A 25,153-nucleotide genomic window follows, 5' to 3' on the forward strand; every position below is an offset into this window, starting at 1 on the left:
ATCAGGAACAATTTGCTTCCCAGCACACGACACATTTGGTGCCACAATGCTGACCTATTTTTCTCTTGGCTTAAGAGCTTCTCCTGCACACAGTGCCTGCCACTGACCTAGAAACATGTCTTCAGTCTACCACCCTCAACCTCTTTTTTCCCTGGTCAAATAACTTATATAATTGTAAATTATATAATTGTGCAACACACACATCAGTCTGGTGCTTCTGGAATTAATAACTTTTTAAATCCAATGGCACTGCATAATAAGTTAGCACCAGAGAATCCAGATTCTCAGTGCTAAAGGGTTACTTTTAAAGAGTGATTAGTCATTCACCTTAGTATTTTTAAATAGCCTTAGCTGTATTGTATACCCAAGAGACCTTTCCAGTTACATAATAAATGATCAGCTGAAACTAGATTTTTAAATATATGTATATATACATACATATATATATACATTCACTGAAAGATACCCCCAAAGAAATGTCTCCCCACTGTGTAATCAATCTCTTCCAAATTCAAATTGCACAAGATTCTTTCAGAGGTGGGTGTATGGTGTGAGACACAGAAATCCATTATCTTATCCTGCTGATGCCATTATTTCCAATAAAATGTAATTATGAGGGTATTGAGTTTCCTCTCTATTTCTCAAAGTCACACCACAAACTTTCAGATCAGTGAGCTGCATTTTCCCAGTTCATAGTAATTAACTTGAGTCATTTTGCAGTGCTGTACATTTAATCAAATGGGTTTATATTAAAACCTTAAAATTTGCCTTGATATAGTGTAGATTAGGTGAGGGAAGACCGCTTTTAGTAACATACTTAACAGTGAACATCTTTCTTTCAGGCTTACAGAGCAAGGTACCCAGGGAACTGGGTTACCAGGCCATTGATAGCTGAACCCACCTTAAATTCTTTTGCCAGGAGACAAAAGTGTCCTCACGATGCGCCTGCTCATAGCCCCTCTGTGAGGCTCTTTGAGCCAGATGTATTGTGTCACAACAGATGTCAGCGGCATATGGAAGAAGGAAGGGGAAAAGGATGATCTAAAAATGGGAAGGGTGAGTGAACAGATTTGACACTAAAGCATTGAAACATGTCTGTTATAGGTCTCTGTCTTGATATACTACTAATAAAAAAAAGATTATGATAAAAAAAGGTCTGGATTCCTTCAGCAGCAATTAAAGTTGGCATTCATTGGATTTGCTAGGAGGATCTCAGCATTGCCCCCCTTTCTGACATAGGCTCACACTGAATTCGATCCTTTCTATGTGAGACTTGCCTCCTTGGATAACCACACTGCTTCTGCAGCACTCCAGAAGTCTGGCTCTCAAGTACACAGTGATAATGAAGCAGTATGGTTTTCTTCTCAGTAAAATATCCTGTTTCTCAAGCAATTAAATGTTGTTTATATTTCAAATGATGTGCAAGGGTTGAGATTGTCAGGCTTGATGTTACCTGAATCTTGCACAAGATGCATCCCCAGTTAGTTCATTCTACTGTAACTGCCATCTATTTATTTAAATTTCCAATCTGTTCTCTCTTCAGGGGATAATACAGTGCCTGGCAAAGAAGCAGCTTCTCAATTTTTCAAATTATATTTTTTTTAATGGAAAACCACATGAATAATTTTCCTGCACTCATAAAGAGACACTGCATTTAAAAGGGAGGTAAATACCAGGGTATTGTATATGGCTTGCAGATGTTTATGTCTCCTTTCCCCAAAATATTTAAAAAACAGATACTCAGATATGAAAAGATGTCTTTGTTAGATAGTGGAACTATTTAACTACCTGCAGCAAATAAGACAGATGTAGTATTTTAAAAGAGCTTATTTGCAAGAAGCAATTTCTGGAGATGATACCATTAGGTATAGATATGCTTGAATTAAGAATATAATAATGTTCAAAACTCTGCTTTGAAACACAAGTGTCATGAGCACACAGATTAAAATGATTTGTTCCAATGTACCTGACAGAGCAGAATTCCACTTAAAGATAAAAGGTCAACATGTTCAGCCTATCTCGCTCTCATTATGTGATGTTCTGGGTTCCACATTACTCAACCATTTATAATGCACTCATGAAAACAGATGTCAGAATATGCAAATTTGATCCCAAATATCTACTGACACATCTCACTGTGCTGTAATAAAGCATGTGATTCAATATTCAGGAATCAAAAATCTGAAAGACACACACCAAACAGAAAAGCTGCAATGAACCAGAAGAAAAAATGGTCACATTTTTATAATATGACCTCAAATGCTTTTTAGGAAGGAGGAATCAGATTTACAGTCACAATTCACTGTAAAAGACCTTGGTTTCCCAGAATTCACATCTATCAAGTCTTTGAGACATTTCAGCAAGGAAACATAGACTTTTACTGAAGGCAGGTGGATCTCAGAAAAGAGGCCAAAAGTTTAATTAACTGGAATTAGGCTTAGCTGCTATTTTATTCAATAGTAATCAGATATGGTTCATTGAAGCTATTTACACTTTTGTGTCAAATCTTGGAATATATGGGTCAAAAAGTGTATTTGAAGAATACCTTTTGAAAAAGTAATCTTTTCCTTTACCATTTTTAAACAAATTGTGCTGTTTTTTAATTTTTCTTTTTCCCATCAAAATCTACTTCAGTGTTTTGGAAGGTCAAAAAACCCCCAAACAAACAAAAATAACTTCTCATGCAAAATTAAACAGTGGTTTTATTTTGTCAGCTGGCTTGCAAACCTAAAATAACTGGTACAAACCAAAAACTGATTGGCACAGCCCTGGTGTGAGAAGGTATGACAAGTTTGCTTGAGAAGTAACTCGAGTTTAATCAGTTAGAGTAAGTAGCTTGGGTATTTTATAGTACAGTTTTTGGATATCTTATAGTATATTTTTATAGTATATTTTATAGTATATTTTTAGAGCTGCAGGCTTAGATCCATGAGGCCTAGACATGAGGTACTGGCAATGATAGATAATGTCACTGTCAATGATAGATGATGCCACGTAGTGAAAGGGGACAATAGGAAAATACAATTTGTAATGAATTGCACTGCTCTATAATTTACTTGGTTTCCCTTGCTATTCCCAATTACTTTTGCATAAATCAATGTTCAGAGCAAGTTCTTTCTAGATATGAAGGGATTTGGGCCTGGAGCCTGGTATGTAGTCAGCAGGAAACGGAGAACAAGTCATAACCCTCAAGCTTTTGCAGGTATATGAGGCCTGACATGCACTGGAGGCATCTTCCCAGTCCCAGCCACCAGGCAGTCCATTCTGAGCAACCAGTTCTTATTTTCAGTGAAGCTCCTTACTGGTGCCATGGCATGGTAAGGGGACTTGCGCAGTGGGAGAAAATACTTTCAAATGTAAAAATTCAGGATGCAAAACTTGGTGTTGAGCACTGTCCATTATCTCCTCAGTCTGCTGTTTCATGGGAACACCTGGCAACATCAACAGTGTCAGAGGAGCCTGGAGTTCTGGGCAGCATTTCAGACTGTTGGAGTGGAGAACTGCTTTTTCCCAAGAAAAATGTGATGTTACGTGAAATGCGACTGGGGCATTTGCTGGGGGTTAGGCATTAACTGGGGCCACTGAGAAGCAAGCCTAGAAAGTCTGAACATAGATTCATTATCCCCAAACCAAAATGGCCCAGAATCTGAGACCTCAGTTCTCATCTGGGAGACAGGAGGCCTCAGCTTTGCTGTGGAAAAGTACAGGGAATTTCAAAATGCGAATGAAGTACCCTTGCACTGATTTTGCACTGTTACGATGATGTAAAAAGGCCTCTCCATAAATAAACATCAGGCCCTGATTCTTAAAAGTTTTCATGGTATAGGTCATTATTTCAGATGCTGCTGCAGGAACCAGAAAAAAAAGAAAAAAAAAAAAAGAGAAAGGAAGATAAATACCTCTAAGTAGCGACTGTCCTAGACTACTTCCTGAATACTCATCTGGATATTTTACAAGAGGGCATAATGGTAATAGCAAACTGTTTACAGCTGTTTGCAAATCTTATGGCAAGGCAGAGGGGACTTGATTTTCCACAAAGGCATACAAAAGTACAAAGATCAGTTTACAGCAGCAGTTCTTCTCAGGCGCACATCCCAAGTTTTCTGAGAGACAAAATAGGTGGCCTTTCTGGCCATACCTAGCAATAGGATCCAGAAGCGCTTTGGTTGCTCTCTTCTTGATAAACAAAAGCAAATGACAGGGGATGAACATCTAGGTCATGCAGAGCCTATTTCTTGTCCCAGTCCCTAGAGCATCCTTTCCAATATCCTTCTGGAAATGCAGCGAGCAAACGTCCTGAACATGCCACATGCCAATCTCCCACACCATAAATGAAAGGTTAGCTGATCACTCTTTCAAAGAATAAGCTCATTTCCAGCTGGAGTCAGGAAGAAATACTGCCCTATGGTACAGTTACATGTGGTTAAGTGTGTTTTGAGGTTTTATAACTTCCTCCAGATCATTTACTGTTGGCCACTGTCATAAACAGTGTAGCAAATGAGACAGACCATTGGTCTTACGGCAAGTCAGACCTTTATAAGATTTGCAGTGCCAGAGAAGACATTTGCCTTCCCATCACAGGCAAAACCCATGATTTGAACAGCTCCTCTCTGTACGACAAAGTTTGCCATGACACTGTTTAAGTGCCAACCAAACAGCTTAAAACATTATTAAACATGGGATGAGTTAGGGGAATCACACTCCTCTATCTTAGGAAATTAACGATCATACAACAGATATGGAGACTCTAGAGATGAGCTTTCTCTCAGATGATAAAAAAACTGGTTTTGGCTCTCTTGCAAAACCATACTCACTGTTTATAAAGTCCTGATAAAACATGGTTTAATAAGGAGAAGGCCAACACATTTTAGATAAGTATTTAAAGCCAGTATTTAAAGACATGTATGTCTAGCTGGATATTGATAAAACTTAGGCTGCTGGTGGTAGATGCTGTTGACTGTCATACCGGCTACTTGTTCTCTTTGGCCAGGACTCAGCTGCTCTCACTTACAGCTCTGGAAGATATTTGTCGAAGTACAAGTCTGATCTGGACAACATAGTTTCTCTTTATGCTCACTGAGACAGGCAGTTCACCTCTTTTTAAGGGTTGTATGTAGGATAGGTCAAATTCTTACTTCATCCCTTTAACTAAAGGAAGCCTAAGCTGACCAGCTCAGGCTTTGAAATCTGACTTTTAGACCTCTTACTTGTCTCTGTCTTGCCCATGAATTCCAAGATGGGGCTCATGCCAGCTTAGAGAGAGCCTCGTTATACAGTTATTAAACTGCTGGAACTGATTTTCAGTCGCAGAGAGAATTTTGGGGGATTAGCACTACAGTCAGCTGCTAGATGAAGGTTTCTTCCATAAATATAGCTGTATGTGTGAGGCAAAAGATCCAGCTTGTCCAGTAACATGCCTCTGATAGTGGGCAGTAGTGGGTAATTAGGGAAAAAACATACACTCCTTAGTGTGCTATTCAAGCTTTCAGCAATTGGCAGCTCAGGGACTTCTTCTGTGACCAAGAGGTCTCTGAGCACTGTGTCAAACCTTGAGGTGTCCTATTTAATTCCTGATGACTACTGAAAATCACTATGTTTTTATCTGAAGCAGGGCTTCAAATACTATGTGATTATACCGATGTTTTGCACTATTGTTATAGGATGATAAGGATGATTACCATCTATCTTCAGAGTCTAACTTCACTAACAGGGAACTGAAGATGACTTAGAAGGATGTGGCACCCCGCTATCAATTATCCGGTAGAGATTTTATAATGAACTTTTGTTTCCAACCAGCATAAAAGATCCTACTATACTCTCTCACCCATTTTCCCCCACAGCAGTTACTGCCATATCTAGTGACTTTTGCACATGAGGTGAATAAGAACATGCTGACAATACTGGGGCAAGAGTTTCCAGCACACTAAAACAATGATTTCTTTAATCTTCTGCTGCAGTTTGCAGAAGGTGGAGAAAGATACTGTCACCTCTATTATAGACTCAATAAATATCTGAAGACTGTAACAGGAGACTGGCTGGTGAGCCTAGTTCATCTCTGCTCAGAGTCAGATTTTCTTTGCTGTCAGGAATTTCCAAGGTTATTTTGACAACAGAAGTTGCTTGGATTCAGACCAAGTTGTCTACATCTGTGATTGCAAAGCAGTATCTTGGGATGGCAGATGTTTAGCTTTTTTGGCTTGATTTTCAGCTAGTGTTGTTCAGTGAAGTTCTGGAGGCACTGCAGGAGCTAAAACCTGTAAGCTGGGCACCTGCACTTCATGTCTCATGAGTTAGCAGAAAAGCTCAGGACTCTTTTGAAGTGGGTACCATGGGGAGGTCATGACTTTCCTTGAGGAAAAAAACTGCAAGGCATCTGTTCAACAACAAATCTTTCAATGTAAATCCTGCCAAGAGCAAATCTGTTTTAATCTTTCTTTTCTTTAGATGAATTGTTCAGGCTTCTGTGGGAAAGCAAAGCTGGTGATATCCAGAGACCTGAGACTTTAACCCCAATGTTTTATTGGTGTGTGTGTGTGTCTATGTATGTATATATATGTTTGTATGTATATGTGTGTGCGTATGTATATATAATATATATCTGTGCATGTGCTTATGTGTTATGTACATATACACGTATCTTCTGCTGGCTTCCCTCAAGCCCATATTTAACCTGTGAGGATGTGATGACATGTACTGTCCTTTTGCCATGGTGAAAGAGTTGTCTAGTGTTGCTTCACCTCTTTTTAGCATGTCACATAGGGCTCATGTGGTGAATCTATGCTGCCCAAAGGAAACCATGATGTTCTGTCCTACTCCCTCATATGCTGTTGGAAAGACTAGCTAAAGTGTAGGACGTACCAGTATATGACTGAACCCCACCTCTACTTTCTATACTACTTTGTATAGGAGAAAACTCAGAACAGTGAGAAGGGAGGGGGCTTCTTTATGTTCTCCTTCCCCAAGAACCTATACAGATGCAGGGCAGATGCCACTAATTTTGCTACAAGGCAATGACTAATTAGCAATGTTTTTAGAACTACAATATTTACTTTTGCTGGGTTTTAATTCATAATTTATTTTTTTAATATTTAAGCAATTGTTTCTGAAATGTATGTTTCTGAAAATTTATCCTTATTTCCATAAAAATAGTTATGTACATGGTGTTGGTCTAGATAGCGATCAGAATATTGCTGTATTAAATTTGTACATATATGCCAAGCTCTGTTCAAATGTCCCCTAAGAGAGCCAAAGCTCTAAAACCTTTAATAAGTTTTAATTAAGTATGAGCACTTCCCAGACTGCAGAGAAAACCTTTCTAAATATAGACATCTTAAACATCTTGCAAAGACCCAACAGTCAATTGCCCCAAGCAATGGCTAGCCATATGGAAGAAATTGCCCAGATTACTTGCATATTCTGGCTTAGTTCAGGAAACCTCTAGGCCTTACTACATAAAGACAAACTTCCAGATAAAATATTAAGTCCTAAAATATTCAATTGAAAACAGATTCTGGAAACAGATGGATCTAAAACCCTGTATTCATACTGTACAGAGGAGCTGGACTGGAAGCTAGGCAAGAATTAAAACTGTGCTTAGACTTCCTTGGGCCTCTTCCTTTTTTCCTGATCTTTCAGTCCATCTGGGTTATCATAACAATCTCCTAGTTACTCAGTGAATTATTTAATAAAGGAGTGTATTTGGCCAGAATATTATTTAGCCAAACTAACAACTGACCAATGTGACACCGACAACTAAAAATGGCCAAAGCAGCACTCGAAGAGGCAGTAGGGTGCATCTCTGCTCCACGCTCCAAGATGCAACACTTGGCATTGTCCATCTCTGGTTTTCCAAATGTGTTTTGCACTTAAAACAGGAGGCTAGTGTGTTGACAGCCAGACAGTCCAAGTTTAATCTGGATACTTCTGAAACGGTAGCAAGAATCACAGTTTCTTGTGACCTGGCACACAGTAGAAGTAACGTGCTTGGCCACCACATGGGGAAAGAATGCCAAACACAGTCGCTAAATGCTAAATGAAAACAAATACAACCCTAAGGGGCAAGGGGAGCTGTTTTCTTCATTATTTTTATTTCTTTACCATGATTTTTTTTTGTTTTTTACTTCATACATTAACTATTAAAAGCAGAAATCTTCAAGCCTTGAAAAATACTAACAGAGCATGTGTACTTGGATCCCCCGCCCCATACACAAGCAAGCAAACACATACCGCAACAAAATACTATCTCCTACAAGTAATTTTAACCCTAAAAAGAGAATGAAAAAAAAAAAGTAGTGTGTAATAGAGATAAAGGTTACCACTGCATCTGAGGAGCACTTGAAAATAAAACTCATGAGGGCAATTTAAATATCAGAAATTAGGACAGAAACATGCAGATACTATGAGAAAATATTACTCAGTGATAGAGAAATTTTAAGAATTGGGCCTTAAATATGAAATATTTGTGTAATAGGTTGTCTCATTATGAGATCATTTCTAAGGTAGATGATGACAGCAACTGAGCAGGAAAAAAACTTCGACAGTTTTCTGAAGGTCTTGTTTTAGTTGTTAAAGCATAGCTAGATGGACATATGAACATTTCGGGCAGGTAGGTGAATATCATTATGATTGAAATAGAACTGGCAGAGGAATGGGAAAAGGTTAACAGGGTAAGTAATGAAATACATCAGAGAGAAATCAGTTCCCCTGTTTTGACTTCTGGGTGGCTCCTGCTCTTGAGGAAAAATACATTGAAAAGTATCAAATGCTGCTTACCTTTCAATTTTTCAGCCAGCAAAGCAGCTTCGTGTTCAGAATAATGCATTATTGCTGGGGGAGAAGGAGGGCGCAGCCTGTCTTCTTCCATTTTGCGTCTGTGGCGCTCTTCCCTGGCCAGCATTCTTTGTTTGCATTCCCATTCATAAAAGTCATCTCTTGCCTGAGCAAAATCAACATGAAGGCGACCAGAATCCTTTTTGTCTGTGCTAGATCCTAATCTCATGCGGTAACCTGAAACCAACAAGCAGAACTAACTGTTGCAGGACTTCTTTGCCTTTTTTTTTTTCCTTTTTTTCTCCTCAAGTGCAGTTAAGTAAAAAAATACATTCACATATTCCCACTTATCTATGCAGGATCTATCAATCATTTCAATGCTTTCACAGGAAGATAAACATTCATCAGTTCTTTTTTCCTTGCAGTTTTCTGAATCACCTACCAACATAGTAGGCAGCTGAAAGAAATAGTCCCAAAGGTACAGAAGCTGCACTGAAGTTAAAAAGTGTCTCAGAATATGTCATTATTTTACCTGATACTCCCAACCTTTGTAAGTGCAAAGGCTATTTAAACAAACAAAGAAATAAAAATACTAAAAACAGATCTAATTTGTTTTGGATGTGAAGTTCCTCTTCCCCTGATCCTGTTGAGATCAGACGTGGTTCAGTCCTATTCTCCAGCCTTCCAAAAGAACTGGAAGTATCAGAAAAGACTGAAAATTCTGAAAATCATGACCATAGATGAATGAGAAAATTGAGCTATATAGAACTCTTAGGCCATAGAGAGAGTTGTGTCATACCTGTGTTGATGCTAGATCTCAAATTTTGAGGCTTCCCAGTTTCAAACACCATATCACAAAAATCTCCAGCAAATACAAACCGTCTACAAATTAATTTGGTATACAGCCAGTATAAAGAGCAATTAAGTTTAGCATTCTTTAAAGTAATTTTAAGAGTGTGGCACAGTTTATTAGATATTTACAAGACCTCTTTCTGAATAGAGTATGAAATCGATTGTGTCTCACCTTCAGCAATGTTCTATGTATTCATAATTTGGTCAATGCATCCTCTGCTAAAGCCAGCAGCTGCAACGGCATGATTTAATTCGGGGGCTGTACAATGGCATGCAAGGGGCCTGCTCTGAACTAAAACCCTTGACTGCTATCAGAAGGCAAACAAATCATGCCAAAGCAATAAAAGGAGCCTTTTGCAGCTACACTGTGGAAGAACATACTTTGGGCACCAATCTTTTTTCGACTTTTATTTCCAAGGCTGAAAGATATTCACAGAGAAATTTCTCTAGCTTTTAACCTACTGATTCAGAGGAAATGTGAGGGAATGCTACACAGAAAGCTGTAAGCAGAGCCTCCAACTGCAGGTAAAATCAATCAGTCTGCACAGGGCTAGCTCAGATTTCTCTGTGCCAACCCACTGCAGTAGCCTCAGAAGGAGAACAGCCCAACAGAGATGTCTCAAATCACAGGATGTCGGGGAGTTGTAGTCCATGACGGGGTGGCATATAGTAGGCTTTTCAGAAATACACACTACTACAAGCATTGTAAAATAACTCCAGGGACAAGAAAGTCCTGTTTGAAATGACAGGAGAAATGTTTTTTGCTGTTCGAAACAGCAACCCAAAAGAAGCTACCTTTCAGTCTCGAGGTTTGTCTCTGGTTTAAAGAGTTTCAGCACTTCACCACCACAGTTTATACTCGGTTTCCAACTCTCTCTGGAGACAGCAAAGTTAAGGTTTGTGTAGGGTGTGGTAGCAGATTTGGAGCACCTTTGCAAAAATGCATACCTAAGTGTATTCTGTTTTACTGCTGTAAGAGTATCTTATCACTGTATAAATATGACGGACTGGAGCACACATGAGACAATGGCATCAGAGACATTTAATATCCATATGTAATGGTCCTTCTCAAAAAAATCTGAGTGCCTTTTGCTTTGACTTTTTCCTTTCAAACATTTTGTGGAGTTCAATTAAGTAGCCCATAAATGAGGAGGAGATATGTCTTTCAATTTCCAGTAAGGACTCCAAACCCCGATGGAGAACTCAGTCTACCATGAGAAATAAAAAAGGCCCCTCAAGGACAAAAGGCAACAAAGACTTCTATGGAACCAACCAAATCTGGTCTCCAAGGTTTGAGAGCTTGGAACAAAGTAGGGCCAAGTATAGCAATATAAGCAAACAAATGATTTGTTTGTTGTTTTAAACTTTCCTTCATTTTGCTCTGTTTTCTATTGCTCCGAGGAGTAAAAACTAATTTTTTTCCCCTAGAATGCTGTTTATGGTCCTATATGTAGCTCTAGTCACAAGGTCTTGAAGAGAAGAATTACAGATACACTATATTCAGTGAGATATGTTAGAATTAAGAGTGTGGGTGACCTTTCAGAGCTGGGCCCTGAACTAGCAATGAGTGGATAATTATGTGGTTTTATCCACAGAGGTGTAGGCATGAAGAGGTGAGCCAAAAGGGGTCAGTGGTGCAGCTACCCTGATAACCATGACAAATGTTACCCCCCAGTTCAGCTCCCCAGTCGCATTCCTCAAATAGTGACTGTTCTAAGCCAAAAGTGTGTTATCAGCAATGTGAAAGGACATTGCCAAGGTGCCAAGTCTCATGCACCTAAAATTAGACATCCCACTTAGGCTGTACTTTTCAGGAAGACACGATCTCTCTTCCTCTCCCCTGCCTTTCTCCTTCTGTATCAAGAGCACATTGGGTATGGACAGACTAAGACACAGAGCACTGCAGAAAGCGAGACTCTTGCAGGCTTCAAAGACCCACTTAAACTGAATAAGGAATGACTGAAAAGGACTGTGCACTTATAGCTTACGAGTACACCAGTAAAGTTGATTTTTACTAAAGTAACTCTTCTTTTTGAAGTAGATGAGGACAGTGGGGGGAAAAAACAGTCTAAATTTCAGTTCAAAATCCAATATCCTGTGTAGCATTGGAGAAAGGCTCCCTTTGGGTAACCAGTTTTAAGTGCCCCCAAATAACAAATTTTTGAAATTCCCCATGAATTGCATTGAAAAAAATCTCAGTGCTGGTTTAACTGTTTAGACTGCAGGTGACTAGGCAGCCAGCTGGCACAGAAACACAGAACAACCTGGGTTGGAAGGGACCTTTGGATGTCATTTGGCTCAATCCCCCTCTCAGAGTAAGGTCAGCTTCAATGTTAGATTAGGTTGCTCAGGGCCTCGCATCTTCCCCTTAATGAAAAAGCAGATGCCTCTTTGGCATGGCCTCTTGCACCTTCCAAAACCAAACTTTAGGGACACCACAGTACCACTGACCTCTCCAGAGAAGAGCAGCAGACTCTTAGACAGATTGATATCTGGCAAGATGCTGTGTAGGAATGGATGCACAACGTCAGGCTCTTTTGTAGATGGGATCCCCAGATATCCATCTATAATGGCAGGTCTGAGCTACAGGGCAGCTGAACGCTTTCTGTTTTCCAGTACCATGTATCCTTATTGATGTTCAAGGGTATTTTATATGAGAGAACAACCTGTCATTTCAGACCCCTTCATGCATGGGCAATGAATTGCCCTTACAGAACCTTTTTCCCAGCTCTTTGCTCAGGATCGCAGCTAGCACTAACTGTGTGTCTGGGCTGTCATTTTTAATTTCAGTTTCACACACACGGAAGAAGAAAAGATTCTGGGAACTTGCCAACGTCCTCACCTTAAAGAAGCAGCAATAGGGAAAATTAATGAGTCGTAAATAAAAATCAAACACAGTATTTCTGTATCACAGATCTAGTAAATACTCCATGGCTTGATTTACCTTTGAGTGTTGCTATATTGGGGGCCAGCCAATAGATGCTCTCTAACTGGGGATCTAGATCAGCATGCTGAGGTGCACATGCCCCTGGGAACTTAAAAATAAAGCCAGTACACAGTACTGAATGGAAGCCCACACGAGAAAATAACAGTGCATGAAAAATGCACACTCAGGCTTCTGAGGTCTAAATTGGTCTGCCTCAAACACCCTGTTTGCTCACAGTCCAAAGCCAGGGCCATCAATATTTGCAGGAGTTACTGAATTGTCAGTCACAAGAGTAAAGCATGTACAGTTTGGAAAAGGAGCTTTCTCATGGGTTGATGTGTAGATTTGAGAAAGTCTTTTCCTCTGGATATCAAAATGCAACTTTCAGAGCTAAATGAAAACATCCCTTCCTCAGGTTAGCTCTTTTATCATAGTCTCCTACCCATTTTCCAATCTCCTTTTCATACACGTTTACTCAAGGAGGGAAAAAACAGTGATTAGACTACTTAATGAATTTTGTAATCACATACACTACTCTCATGATAAGCATGGGATAACTGTTGAAGATAGATGAGATTAGATGGGGTAGACAGATAAAACCAATTAGATAGACAAAATCATCATTATACTACAGATATCAGAGGCATGATTCTCCCCTAATATAGCATGCATACTATATTTGCCACAACTTCTGTTTGTATGTCTCCTTTGTCTCTTTCAGGGAAAAGAAAATGCTTTAACAATATGATTTTCTCCCATCATTTCAGAATACATTATGTTTGAGAGTAGAATAAAGACTGGTTAGAAAAACCCACTAATTCAGTACAAATAAAACATGCCACTATCTAGTGCCTGACCTCCCCTCTCTGCAGTGCTGGGAGACAGTCAATACCCCTTGTTTCGACTGCAAAGTTGTACAGAAATCAGCAAAAAGAAGTGAAAATTAGCTGCAACATTCACCTGCTTTTCTCCTCCTTCCCTCTCAGCTCCACTTGTTCTTTTCGTGATCTGGTTAGAGAAACTAGGCAAAAAGTTTTAGAAGAAGAAATAAAAGGAGTGGAGGAAAAGAAAGATGGGGAGGGAGACTGTGGAGAGAGCGTGGCACAGAAAATAAAGGGAAGCAGAGGTAGCAGAGCAAGTGTGAAGAAAGGAAAAGGAAGAAGGAAGGATGCAATAAAAATGCAGAGAAAAGGTTCAGGAACTTGGAAATAAATTGGCAGAAAATTTGGAGAAGAAGGATCCCTGCTCCTGTGCAAGTGCTCTGTTACTTGTGGAGATGGATTCTCCTTAGGAAAGAAGTTGGAAGCTAGGAAATGTGCTGCTGCTTCTTCTTACTAGTGTTATGTCTGTAATCTGCCACAGTAAGATACAGTGTTATGAAAGTAATAAGTGAATAAACAGGAAGGATGGGAAATCAAAAGGGAGGATGAAGAGGGAAGAAGATATGAGGTGAAAAACAAAAAAAAAGAAGAAAAACAGGATGGAATGAATATCTTGAAGAAATCTTAAAATACAACAATATTTTAAAAAAATCTATAACCTCACAAAACTCATTGTAGCTCTTTAACAGAGTTTTAAAAATGGCCATCCTAGTGGCCAATAGAAGTAAAACCAAAACAATAAAAAAGCTTTGTGAAACAAGGGAGCGAGGTTTTTCCTGACTATGACTTTCACTTTCTGTCAAGACAAAAAGGTCAGACGTTCTTACTTTTGTTCTTTTTTAGTGTTTTAAGATGGAGCTGATGGTGATCTGAGACATCATATTGTAACTGTGCAACTGTGGGGTAGAACAAAGCTTATGGGCTTCTCCAGGACCCAGAAGGAGAGATGAACCTGCCCATAGAGACAAATATATACAGGTGATGGGATCCAGCTCAGGAATGTGAAGAAGAGCTCAGGTAGGAAGCAAATATTCATATGAAGGAGGCTGTAAACTTAAGAAGTCACTGACTGTCACTGAAGTTTGATCTGAGAGAAAGCACAACTCATTTCTTTTTTCTTTTCTTTTTTTTCCCTGTGAGTTATAGTTTTTGGTCTGTTTCTTTATTTGTTGGAAAGTAAAAGGTTTTGAAATTTTACACCTGAATTGTTATAGCACTCATTGTCCTGTTGGCAAAAGGCATAGCCTCCACATGGGTCTCAGAAGCCAACCCATGTGATAGCTAAATACATGCAAGCATAAAGGTAGAAGGTATTCAAGCTGCACTACAAATCTATAAAAATATGCCAATGAAATTGCCAGCCTATCACAGAAATTAGCACTGGAAGACAGCAGCATTCCTGGCCTAGTGCCCTCGTCTTTCCGCTGCCTGTGAGAAAGACTATATAAACCTGTGTAAATCGAAAAGAAGATTGTTCTGTAGTGAATTTCAGGATCTGTTGAATTGTTGCGGGTTGGCAGAAAATTGCTCCCGGGTAAACAACATACAACACTGCACGCAAGTCTTGGCAGACACAGAGAAATACAAAATTGCCCCTTGCCACTCCAAGCTAGAGCCACTGAGCTCAAGAAAGACTTGCTGAGATAAAAGCTAAGAAAATAAGAAAGCATTAGCATCACAAAATAACAAATGAGAAGCAAGGAAAATCCATTAAAAATGTGAAGTACCAGAAAGGTAAATGGCTTTATCAACCATGAACTCCTCTGCAAAACGAATGTGGCAAAAATTCTTCTTGCTTTTCCGAATTGCTGTTATATCTCCACACTGCTCAAAGACTTCCTGAATAATTTCCTCCGTTGCATTTTCTGGTAATCCTCCAACAAACACTGTTTTACACCCAGGAGGTCTCTCTCTTGTTGAAGGTGGTGGAAGATCTAAGTAAAAAGAGAAGTCACATTGGAATACAAAATTTGTCTTCTGATCCATTGATTCTATTCATTCCCATAATCAGTTCTGGGCAACAACAGTTATTTTACATAGCATGAAGGCGTGAGAGAGGGAGAAGCAAAATAATTGTATATTGTAGAGATTATCCAAAACTGACTACCTGAATCTAAGCTTCTTCAAGTTTTAGGTCATGTTTTAGAGTCTAATCCCTGCCACTCCAGGTCATTTTCCAGGACAGACCAGGAAGCCTAAGAGGATCTTTTTTTTTTCTTTTTCCTGAACAGCTTCTGTTAGAAAATAAGCAAACCCAGACAATATTCTATTTCAAATCAGGAGAGCTTCTGCACTGATTTGACCACAATCACAGATCTCAAGCATTGGTGCAAATACACACAGAACCTGAACTCCACTATCTGTGGTTCAGACCCGTCACTGGCCACAGCCAGCAAGTTATACTAGTTTAGCCCCTCAGAAAATTGGGCCACACTGGGTAGCCTACTCCTGGGCACTTGGTCTTGAGAGCTTTCCCCGATCGTAGCATAATTTCATTTCTCTCTCAAAGTACAGAAGCAGAGCAAACAGAAAAACAAAGTGGGAAACATGATGAAGTGACAACATGATGAAAATACTCTGCTGGTTATCTCTTTTGCCTTGTTGCCAGAAAATGGAACAGAGGCCAGAACAGAGAGAGGATAACCTATGTTTGCAAGTACTCATTTAGCTGTGAAAGACCATGAGATGGAGTGACTTAAAAATTTTATATATATACATATACATATATATATATGCACACATTTAAAAGAGCAAACTATAACATTTTTGAAGGCTGTATAAAAATATAGTGTCATAACATTTCACCTTGTTTATATATAGATTACTGATGCACATAAAGATAATTCTCTAAGAAGAAACTCTGATTAACATGAATTAGGTTTTTGGCCCTTTAGCACAGTAAATGGGGTTTCAGTCTTGAAATATATAAACATATATGCATACACAGCCAGTTTGACTAAACAATGATCTGGGTACACGGCAAGAGCACCAGACTATTTGCTTAATTTTCTCTTTTGTCTTCAGGGTGACGGTGAAAGCTGCTGGTCTGATGGCTTTGAAACAAAACTCCTGAGGCTAACATACATAAAATTAGATTTTGTGCTTTGTCTTCATGCTGCTGGCTCAGTGGGAAGAGTTTTCCATTTGTGCAAAGTCCCAGAAGGGGCAGAAGGGAAACTGGTCCCTGCTCTCAAAGAGGAGAAGCAACCCATCTACATCCTGTGCCCCAAAACGTAGCTCTCCTTCCTCTCTTTCCCCGGGTTAGGGACTGAAGCTAGTTGGCGTTTGGGTGTGAGGCACCATGTTCAGTGTCATGAGCCCAAGGCACACAGGCCCAGGTTGTTCCCACCCAACTGTGGGCACCTGAAGGGAAGCACAGAGGTGATCAGCGCCGTATAATCAACACAGGTAGATGGACGTCTTCAGGGAGTGCCAAGTGCCTAGTTTAGGTCCCCTGGTTACATTGCCAAAGTCAGAGGGGAGGAATTTTGGCTACAGCCCCAACGAGTTGCTCTGCATGCCATTCAGCAGGTACCTTGCAGGGATGGATAAGCATGCTCTGATATCCTACCAAACTTTGCACACAGAGCAGAACTTAGATGGAAACACCATAGTTACCTCCACTTTGTCTAAAAAACACAATCTTTATTACATTAAAAAAATCATGCAAAATGTTTAGGAAAATAACATTCTTTCATCAGACCCACTTACTTGGGTTTGGAGGGAAGAGTGTGCAGCTTTTGCAATGAATTATTTCTTTGACTACAGGCACATCTGTTGGTGGTGGTGGTGGCACTAACCCCATGCCTGGTATCATTGGGTTAATCGGAGTGATTCCAGTCATCATGCTAAGGCTTGGATCAAAGCCTGGTACACAGATTGAATCTGTAAATATATAACATAAAATCCTGGCTTATAAATCTTGAAACTACTTGTTACTAGTTTTTTGCACAGACAGTTTTGCTTTAGGCTTTTTTTCCCAAGCATTGCTGTTAAAAGAAGGAAAAGAAAGAGGAAGAGGAAGAGAAAGAGAAAAAAGACGCTGCATTTTCAGTGATCCATTACAATGAAAAAAATTAAGCTATGCATACAGAAGGGAATTTTACATCATTTGAAATATTAATATGACCAAGTAAAAAATTAAAGTGTAAAACCATGCACCATGAAGATCTGTTATTATCTGGAATGTAATTTTCTGTTTCATAATGCTACTGTGTTGTTTACATTGCCCTCTGACCCAAAGTGTAGGAAGAATATCATTTAACATCAATATGCCCTCTTCATCTAATTGTTGGACAGCTTTATCACAACATAGCTTTCTCACATAAGTGACCTTGATTTATGAACACTACAGAGAAAGCTCTGTTTCTGACTGTTTTACATAAGTCTAGTTAGTCAAGACTTCTAACCATTTTTCCTGGAATATAAACTGCATAGAATGAAGTCTTTTTGAACCTTGGAATTAATTCTTTTTTGTCCTGTTATTTAATCGGATTAGTAGATTCTCTTCAGCACACATATTATTAAAATACACCACTACAGTCCCATAAAGTAAAATGCCTATTTGGCAAATATTACTCTTTCTCCTTCCTGATCTCTTTGCCAAGAGTTCCATACATATTATTTAAAGCTGAAAGAGATTTACTGGGGAGCACCAGTGCTGTAACACCATGAATTGTAATAAGCAGATGTTTTAGATGAAGAGAGCGCCAACTTCTGAAATTTGCTTTTGTTAAAAACATGGCTTTGGGTTTCTTGAGGCATAATGAATAAAATATTTTGAGAGACCAATCTCTTTGTTGGCATAGCACTGCTGCTATTTGGCATCATCAATTATTTAACAGAAGACAGTTACTTTGGTGTTCTACAGGTTTTCTGCTGAGATTTCTGGCTAGCAACTGAAAAGCATTTAATGAGATGTAAACATGGGATTTGGTAGATTGGGAGCTTGTTTGTTTTGAACAAACAAAGAGGGAAACAAGTCCTTTTTTTATGTTCAGGAAATTTGAACTACATTTTACGCAAGGCAGTATGATCAACTGAATGTAACCAGAGATGCCTGTCCCTTCCTCCTAAATCTGCTGCCGAGAAGCTAGGTGGCTCTGGGTCAGACTGCTGACCTTTCTGTATCTTGTTTTCTGCATCTGCAAAACAATTACAATAATATTCACTTACTGGCAATGATTTGCTCACATTTTAATAGCACTTTGCAGGTGTAAAGCACACTGTGAGTGCTGCAAATTAGCACCACATTATTATCCTGTGGAACATCCGTAAGTATCTTCTCCAAGAAAGACAACTGAGAGCCTCCACTCCAGCAGAGCGGGTATCTGTCTCTGCCGCATGCCCCCTGCTCTCCACGCATGGACTGTGCGCCTTCATCACTTTCAGGCAGTTTTGTACAGCAAGCATAGCAAACGCACAGCAAGCAAGGATTTGCTTTAGGCTTATTGAAGACTAGTATTAATGAAAACCCACGATATTACATTACTTTTTTTAATAAGTGGGCTTATGAAAAAGGATTTGCTCTGGGTGTGATGCTTTTTCAGTATTGATGTATGTTCATTCCTTTTCAGATTAAGCTTTGAAACTCAGAGTCTGTCATTTATTTCATGGGATGAAGTGCTGGCCATACTAAATATTCATATTTAGTGAATGCTGGCAGATAAAGCCAGAGGCGAAAGGGCAATATACAATTCAAAGAAGTCCTTTGGCTGTGCTAATTTGCTTGATCTCATTTTTAAAAGTCAGGCTTCTGACAGTCACAGTAGGCCATCATATGCAGCATTCTCCTGCTGTGGGTGGAAATCCATCATCACAAGTTACTGCTAAAAATGGCCTGCAGAGCTCCGTGTCAAAAAAAAGTGGTGTATCACAACAGCACTGAACACACTGTATCACACTGCATCCCGTCTTGGAATCAGGGAAAACTTGGGCTGGAAGGAGGCCTATGAAGTTGTCTAGTCCATCTCTCTGGACAAACGCAGGATCAGCTACAGTCCTACCCACATATGAATTTTCATATTAAATTGAATACTCATGATAGACCCACAGCATTACGAGACATGGATGGAGCAGGCAGAAATGCACAAGAAGCTGGAGAGAAGGCCAAGTTCTCCATGTCTCCTATGCATCTTTTAGATCCCATGTGCAAGCAGAGGGAAAACATCATCATGTCGTGACTACTACCATTGATTGTATTTAATCATTACTGCTCTCTCTTTAAGAGAGTTACTAGATGCATTTCAGCTTCTCTACAAGATTAGAGAACTGAAACAGTAGCAAACTCTACCAAAAACACAGACACAGGCTATTATCCAAAGCAAAGATGGCAGGAGGTTTCAACAGGGTATAGTTTTCTGAATATTCCTTTGGCAGCGGTACAGATACAGAGAAAAACAAAAAATCTAAGGGAGTTAGCAACAAAGAAATGCATGTCCACAAACACTGCTATCATGGTGTTGAAAGGGAGCTGAGAAGGAGAGCTTTTAGGTTACATGCCAATCAAAGGGGATTTGGGACTTCAGTGGAAAAAATGGTTTCCCACTAATTCCCACCACGTTCAAGGAAACGCGACTCTGTAAGTAACTATGCCCATGTCAAATAGTTATGTTGCTTTGTCATCAGTTTTGCTTCCAAGCAGGATCAATCTACGACAGCACGAACAGACTTCTGGGGGACAACACTCCCGAAACACTCATCTAGGTGCTCTGGGACTCCTTGTCTCAGAAGGGGAGTGTGCTGAGGTATATTGAAGAGGACCGAGTCAAGAATTCTTGAAATCAGTATTCCACTTCTTACAGGCACCAATCCAAAACCCACGAAGGTCAATAGTAAGATTATTGATGACATGAATCCAGGCCCAGGTTTACTTCCTTTGTGATCTTGGAAAGGTTGCTTCAGTTTCCCAATGTGTTAAATTGAGAATGAAATACTTTCATATATCACATGAGCATTGAGATAATGTGATAGCACCATTTGTAGAGCATCCTGAAAATGAAAAACACTTTCTGAATACTAAAAACTGTTACTGTGCATTGCAGTGATAGAAATTCAGTGCATATTCAGTTGTATGTACTTTCTGCACACATCTGATTACCTCTTAGGATTTTATAGTCCAACTCTTTGAAGTGTTCTGCCAAAAATACAATGTGTCATGACTCAATACGACAAAATTCACACTAATTATATTTTAGTGTTCTCTAAAAAGATAGATATTTTCTTATTTTTTAGTTCTTACTGGTTAATGCACGGTGAGTACACTGGAAGTGCAATAGATAGTGATACACAGCTGTGTACCAGGAAGAACTTTGGATTTTATTTTTTTCTGGATGTTATGCCTTTATTTTACTGTCCGGTTCCTGGCAGACTTTCATCTCAGCTAATTTTGGACAGCTACAATGTAGAAATCTGGATCTGAGCTCTTCATTTCAGGCTCAGTGAAGAGAAATAGAGATCATACCTAGTTTAGATGGCCAGATTTGGATGAGGTGAAGCACATCTGAAAAATGTGATGCCCTCTGCATTGACTTCCAAGCTGACTAGCTCAAAAGTAGTCACATACACCTGGTCAACCAAATCACAGGATGCTGCTTCTGTTCCTTCATGATTCTGATCTGTGGTCCTAGCATTTGTTTTGACAGTCTAAGTATACCATCCTAGAGATTACCATCCTATTGAAAGTCTGAGTCTTTATTCCCCTCATGTTCAAAGTTTTGTTTGAATCACCTAGCTTGGTCGTTACACACTAATCTTTTTCTAAACATCAGAGTGAGCAATCTTATGGAGGTAGGATGTTCTTCAAAGTACTTCCTTTTGTCCAACACTATCCCTACAGTTTTTCCTAAGTTCAGCTTGAGCCAGCTGGATTTCTGAACACTGATGATCTTGTTTAGACCCCTGAAGAGACTGGAGGTGCTTCAAACCATGCAGACAGTCTGTGGATGAGATGTCCAAGGGGAGGCTCTGATCAGGGCTCTGAGGGTGCACAGAAAAAGGAATTGATAAAGTCACTGAAAAGGAGAGCCAGTAAATTTGCCACATTGCTGATGGGATCCAGAAAAATACCAAGTTTAACTATATTAATACTGCAGAGTGGTGCAATAATAGGAGTTGGATATATAGCTCTTGTCTAGGGAGAGGAGACAATCATCCATCAGTGCCACCACAGCAGTCTGCTTCATGTCCTGGTGTAATGTCTATCTGGAGCAGGACTAGGAAACTACAGGTATCCAGGTGAAGCTGGAGACAACTCCTGTTGAACTTTCTGGTAAGTTTGTTGGTCTTCAGAAACAAAGATACTGATAGAGTTATGCTGGATTATAGGAAAATGAGAACCAACCTTAAGCACATATGTTTTTTTGACAGATACATTTGGATATATGATTAAGATATTGTAGACATAACCATGCTATGTTTAACATGGATAGATACATTATATTTATACACCACACATCTAAAGATGCAAATAAGTAACATGAGGATCATAGAGTTATTTTTAAAGGGATGTATATGCATATATATATACATATATATACACACATGCACACATACTTATGCAGACAAATAAGGGTTTATGATCTCTTAGAATTATAAATGCTAATATGGCAGAATATAGAAAGCTTACATTTTAAATATGTTAATAAATAATTACTAAAAGCATTACAATGAGAACATTCAGTGATGATAAAGAGCTGAATAAAGAATGGAAAAGCATGTGTTGCTCAAGTTAGAGCCCTTCGAATATTGTATGTAAGGATTGAATATTGACATATTTGTACAAGAAAGTAAAAGCACTGAACATTAATATTTTCAAGTCTATTTTCAAGTTTGCCTAAATTAGTCAAAATAAGAGTTAGTTCCTATTTCATCTTATAAGAAATTGATATGATGGAGAACAATGAAAACCTTTGAAAAACAAATATCTCAAATTGGAGGTCAGAGAGGCAAAAAGAAAAATCTTCATGAACACTGGAATAAGTTTGAAAGCTCCTTTTTCTTTCAGTAAGGATATAGGAAGAAAAAAACATTTCACATGAAATTTTGGGGTCTGTAAAAAGTAGAAGAACGATAAAATTCCTTTAGGGATAACTATTTTCTAACACAGCACATAGTATACAGTGTAAAACAATTGCCTTTACTAGTCTAAGTTTTAGAAAGGTATGAGCAGCTTTTCCATCTTTGAAAACAGCAATGCAATCTTGGAGAACCATCCTTCTTTCCTTCTTTGGCAACAATTCCTGTCCAAATCACCTTCTGCTTTTGCCATGCTACTGCTTCGCCCAAGTAACATGGATGCCCGCCACTGCCAACTGGGCTGAGCTCCATCAGCAGTCCTAAGTTACCACCCCATTCCAGTCAGCTCTCATTTTAATACCACAAGTTATATGTCTGCTCAATATTACTTTTTAAAGTGTATAATCCCCCATACGATTCTCAGTATTAGCCCTTGGATGTGTCATTTATTTTGCCTGCTACTGCCAATTGTTTCTGTGGTGTTTTATGATAGCTGCCAAGCTATATTTTTTTTGGATGAACAACAACACCCATGTGTACCAACACTGACTGGTTTGTGTGCACGTATGCACCTGCACAGACGGGTTCCTTCTTGGACACTGGCAGGCTGATGGTGGCTGTGGTACTCAGATGCACTGGTCTAACTCACAGAAAGACTGTGAGTGGTGAAAATGATTATCTGACTATCCCTGCACAATAGCTAACCAAAATAAGGAAGATTGAAAAGGTCTCCATGGCCTAGGCATGACAATTTTATGCCTAAGAAAAACAGTCTATTTTTGCTAGGGTTGAAAGATAAAAAAAGATCTGGTTCCAGGAATGGAGTTGCCTGCCAACATGCACTGTAATGATTAGGACAGTCCAGGCAGCAGCTGGTAATAAATGTAGTGAGATGCTCATTAAACTTTGGTTTCTGTGGAGAAAAAAGAAAAGCTTCTGGAGCCAAGAGATTTGATCATATACTTCAGGAACACCATTGCTGAGTATTTTGAGACTGAATGCAGAGTCAACCTCTTAAAGCTGAGATTTAAGTTTCCCTGAAAAAGGACAAATCTAATACTGTGCCTGCCTCTCTTCAAACAAAGAAATATATCAGTAGGGCTATACATTACCCGGCAATAGCAAAGAAAGAGGTTTCTTTTTTTTTTCTAAAATGAAGAAGGAGCATTATTAGAATAAGAAAGTTTTTCTAAAAACTACCTGTCTCTTCAATTTAAAAGTTTCCTTCAAAACTCTACAGTCTGCCAAGTCTCTTTAATCTCATATCAACCTCTTTTTTTCTGTATGAGCAGCTAAGAATGAATATTCGGCAACAAGACAGAGATCAAGATTGTATCACTGATTGTTCAAATCCTATCATCTTCTGGCCTCCAGCAAGCTTTTGATGCAAGTGATTCATTTGGTCAGTATTGTAGGGCCAACGTAAGAAGATTCCTTCATCAGAAGAAAGAAAAAAGAAGAAGACGACAAGAGTGAGAGTAGCAATAGGGTACCAAATCACTGGAGGAGGAGATGTGCCAGTTTAATTTGGCATAGATCCAGCCCAGTTGTGGAGAGCCACTACCAGCCCCAGAGAGCCAGACCTTGGAACACAGCAATGCGGCAGCCACTGGCATCTTCCAATACATTTATTGTCCACTTCAGACTTCTTTAAACTTCTAGACTGCTCTGTTTCTAAAATAGATGCTGGTTTGTCTGCTAAACTTCCAGAGTTGCTCCAAAGAACAAAGGAAAAAAGTCTGGCAACTCTTCCATTTCCCCAGCATAATCACTATTGTCCTGCCTCAGACCAAGGGCCATCTGACCGTCTAACCAAGGACCATCAGTAGCCGATGCCCAGGGAATCAGAAAGAAACAGGCAGATATAAAGCAAGCTACTTTTAGCTCTCATACATTGAGTATTTACATTTTGCCAGTGGTGAAGACCATAGCTGAACTATCCTTTTTAATGGACACCTGTCTCACATAATCTGATTTATACCTTTTCATCAAATCCTATTATTTATATTTTGAATCCGCTAGAACCTGTTTATATTTCTAGCTTTAAGGACATCATTAACTGAATGTGGAAACTAGCTTCCTCTGGTTTGCTTAAACAAAGTATGTGTTAGTTCCAGGTCATGCCGTCTAACTTGTTAATGCTGAGAAATCATGAATTCCTTATGAGGAAATCATGACAAGATTGCAGATTTTATTTCTGTTCTTGTATTTTACTGTGTCTTTGGTTTGCAATCTGTCTCTGCAAAGCTGCTGCAAAGGAATGTGTATATGAGACCTTTGACTGTGGCCCTTTTTAAAAAGCCTGAGCAGGTCACTGCATGGGCTGAGATGTCTTTGTAGGTGCTCATCTAGCCCTTAATTTCTGAGAACTAATACTAAACAAATGAGCAGCTGCCCTTAAATAATCTGCGCATGAGCCCAACCGATGAAGCACCACGTGGGCATTGGACTGTCACAGTAACAGGAGTAGGGCGTATAATGGCAGTGTGTGTGTGTGTGTGTGTGTGTGTGTGCGCGCGCGCACGCACGTGCATGTGTGTGTGTATCTAGAGGAGCGGAAAGGAATGACTGAAGTGGGGGGAACCACCTCCTTGCCTTCCAGCTCTCTCAGTTGGACAGGGGATCCATGTTAATACCTTTCAGCAAGAGGTTTCTGTGCAACAGAGTGTGAATCACAGCAAAGACAAGTCTCCAAGAGAATTTTGGAAAA

General features: G+C 39.4%; 1 protein-coding gene across 11 annotated transcripts in view; it reads right to left on the minus strand.

The window, feature by feature from the left end:
* Positions 1-25,153, minus strand: part of ENOX1 (ecto-NOX disulfide-thiol exchanger 1) — a 360,126-nt gene that overhangs the window by 87,750 nt on the left and 247,223 nt on the right. For all 11 annotated transcript variants that reach the window (XM_064504830.1, XM_064504829.1, XM_064504833.1 and 8 more), the window contains 3 exons: positions 17,140-17,313; positions 15,156-15,362; positions 8,773-9,006 (listed from right to left, as the gene is read on the minus strand). In XM_064504830.1, the coding sequence (XP_064360900.1) occupies positions 8,773-9,006; positions 15,156-15,362; positions 17,140-17,313 (615 nt within the window). The remainder of the gene's footprint in view (positions 1-8,772; positions 9,007-15,155; positions 15,363-17,139; positions 17,314-25,153) is intronic.

Source organism: Dromaius novaehollandiae, chromosome 1 (assembly GCF_036370855.1).
Source record: "Dromaius novaehollandiae isolate bDroNov1 chromosome 1, bDroNov1.hap1, whole genome shotgun sequence".
Classification (NCBI taxonomy): Eukaryota; Metazoa; Chordata; class Aves; order Casuariiformes; family Dromaiidae; genus Dromaius; species Dromaius novaehollandiae.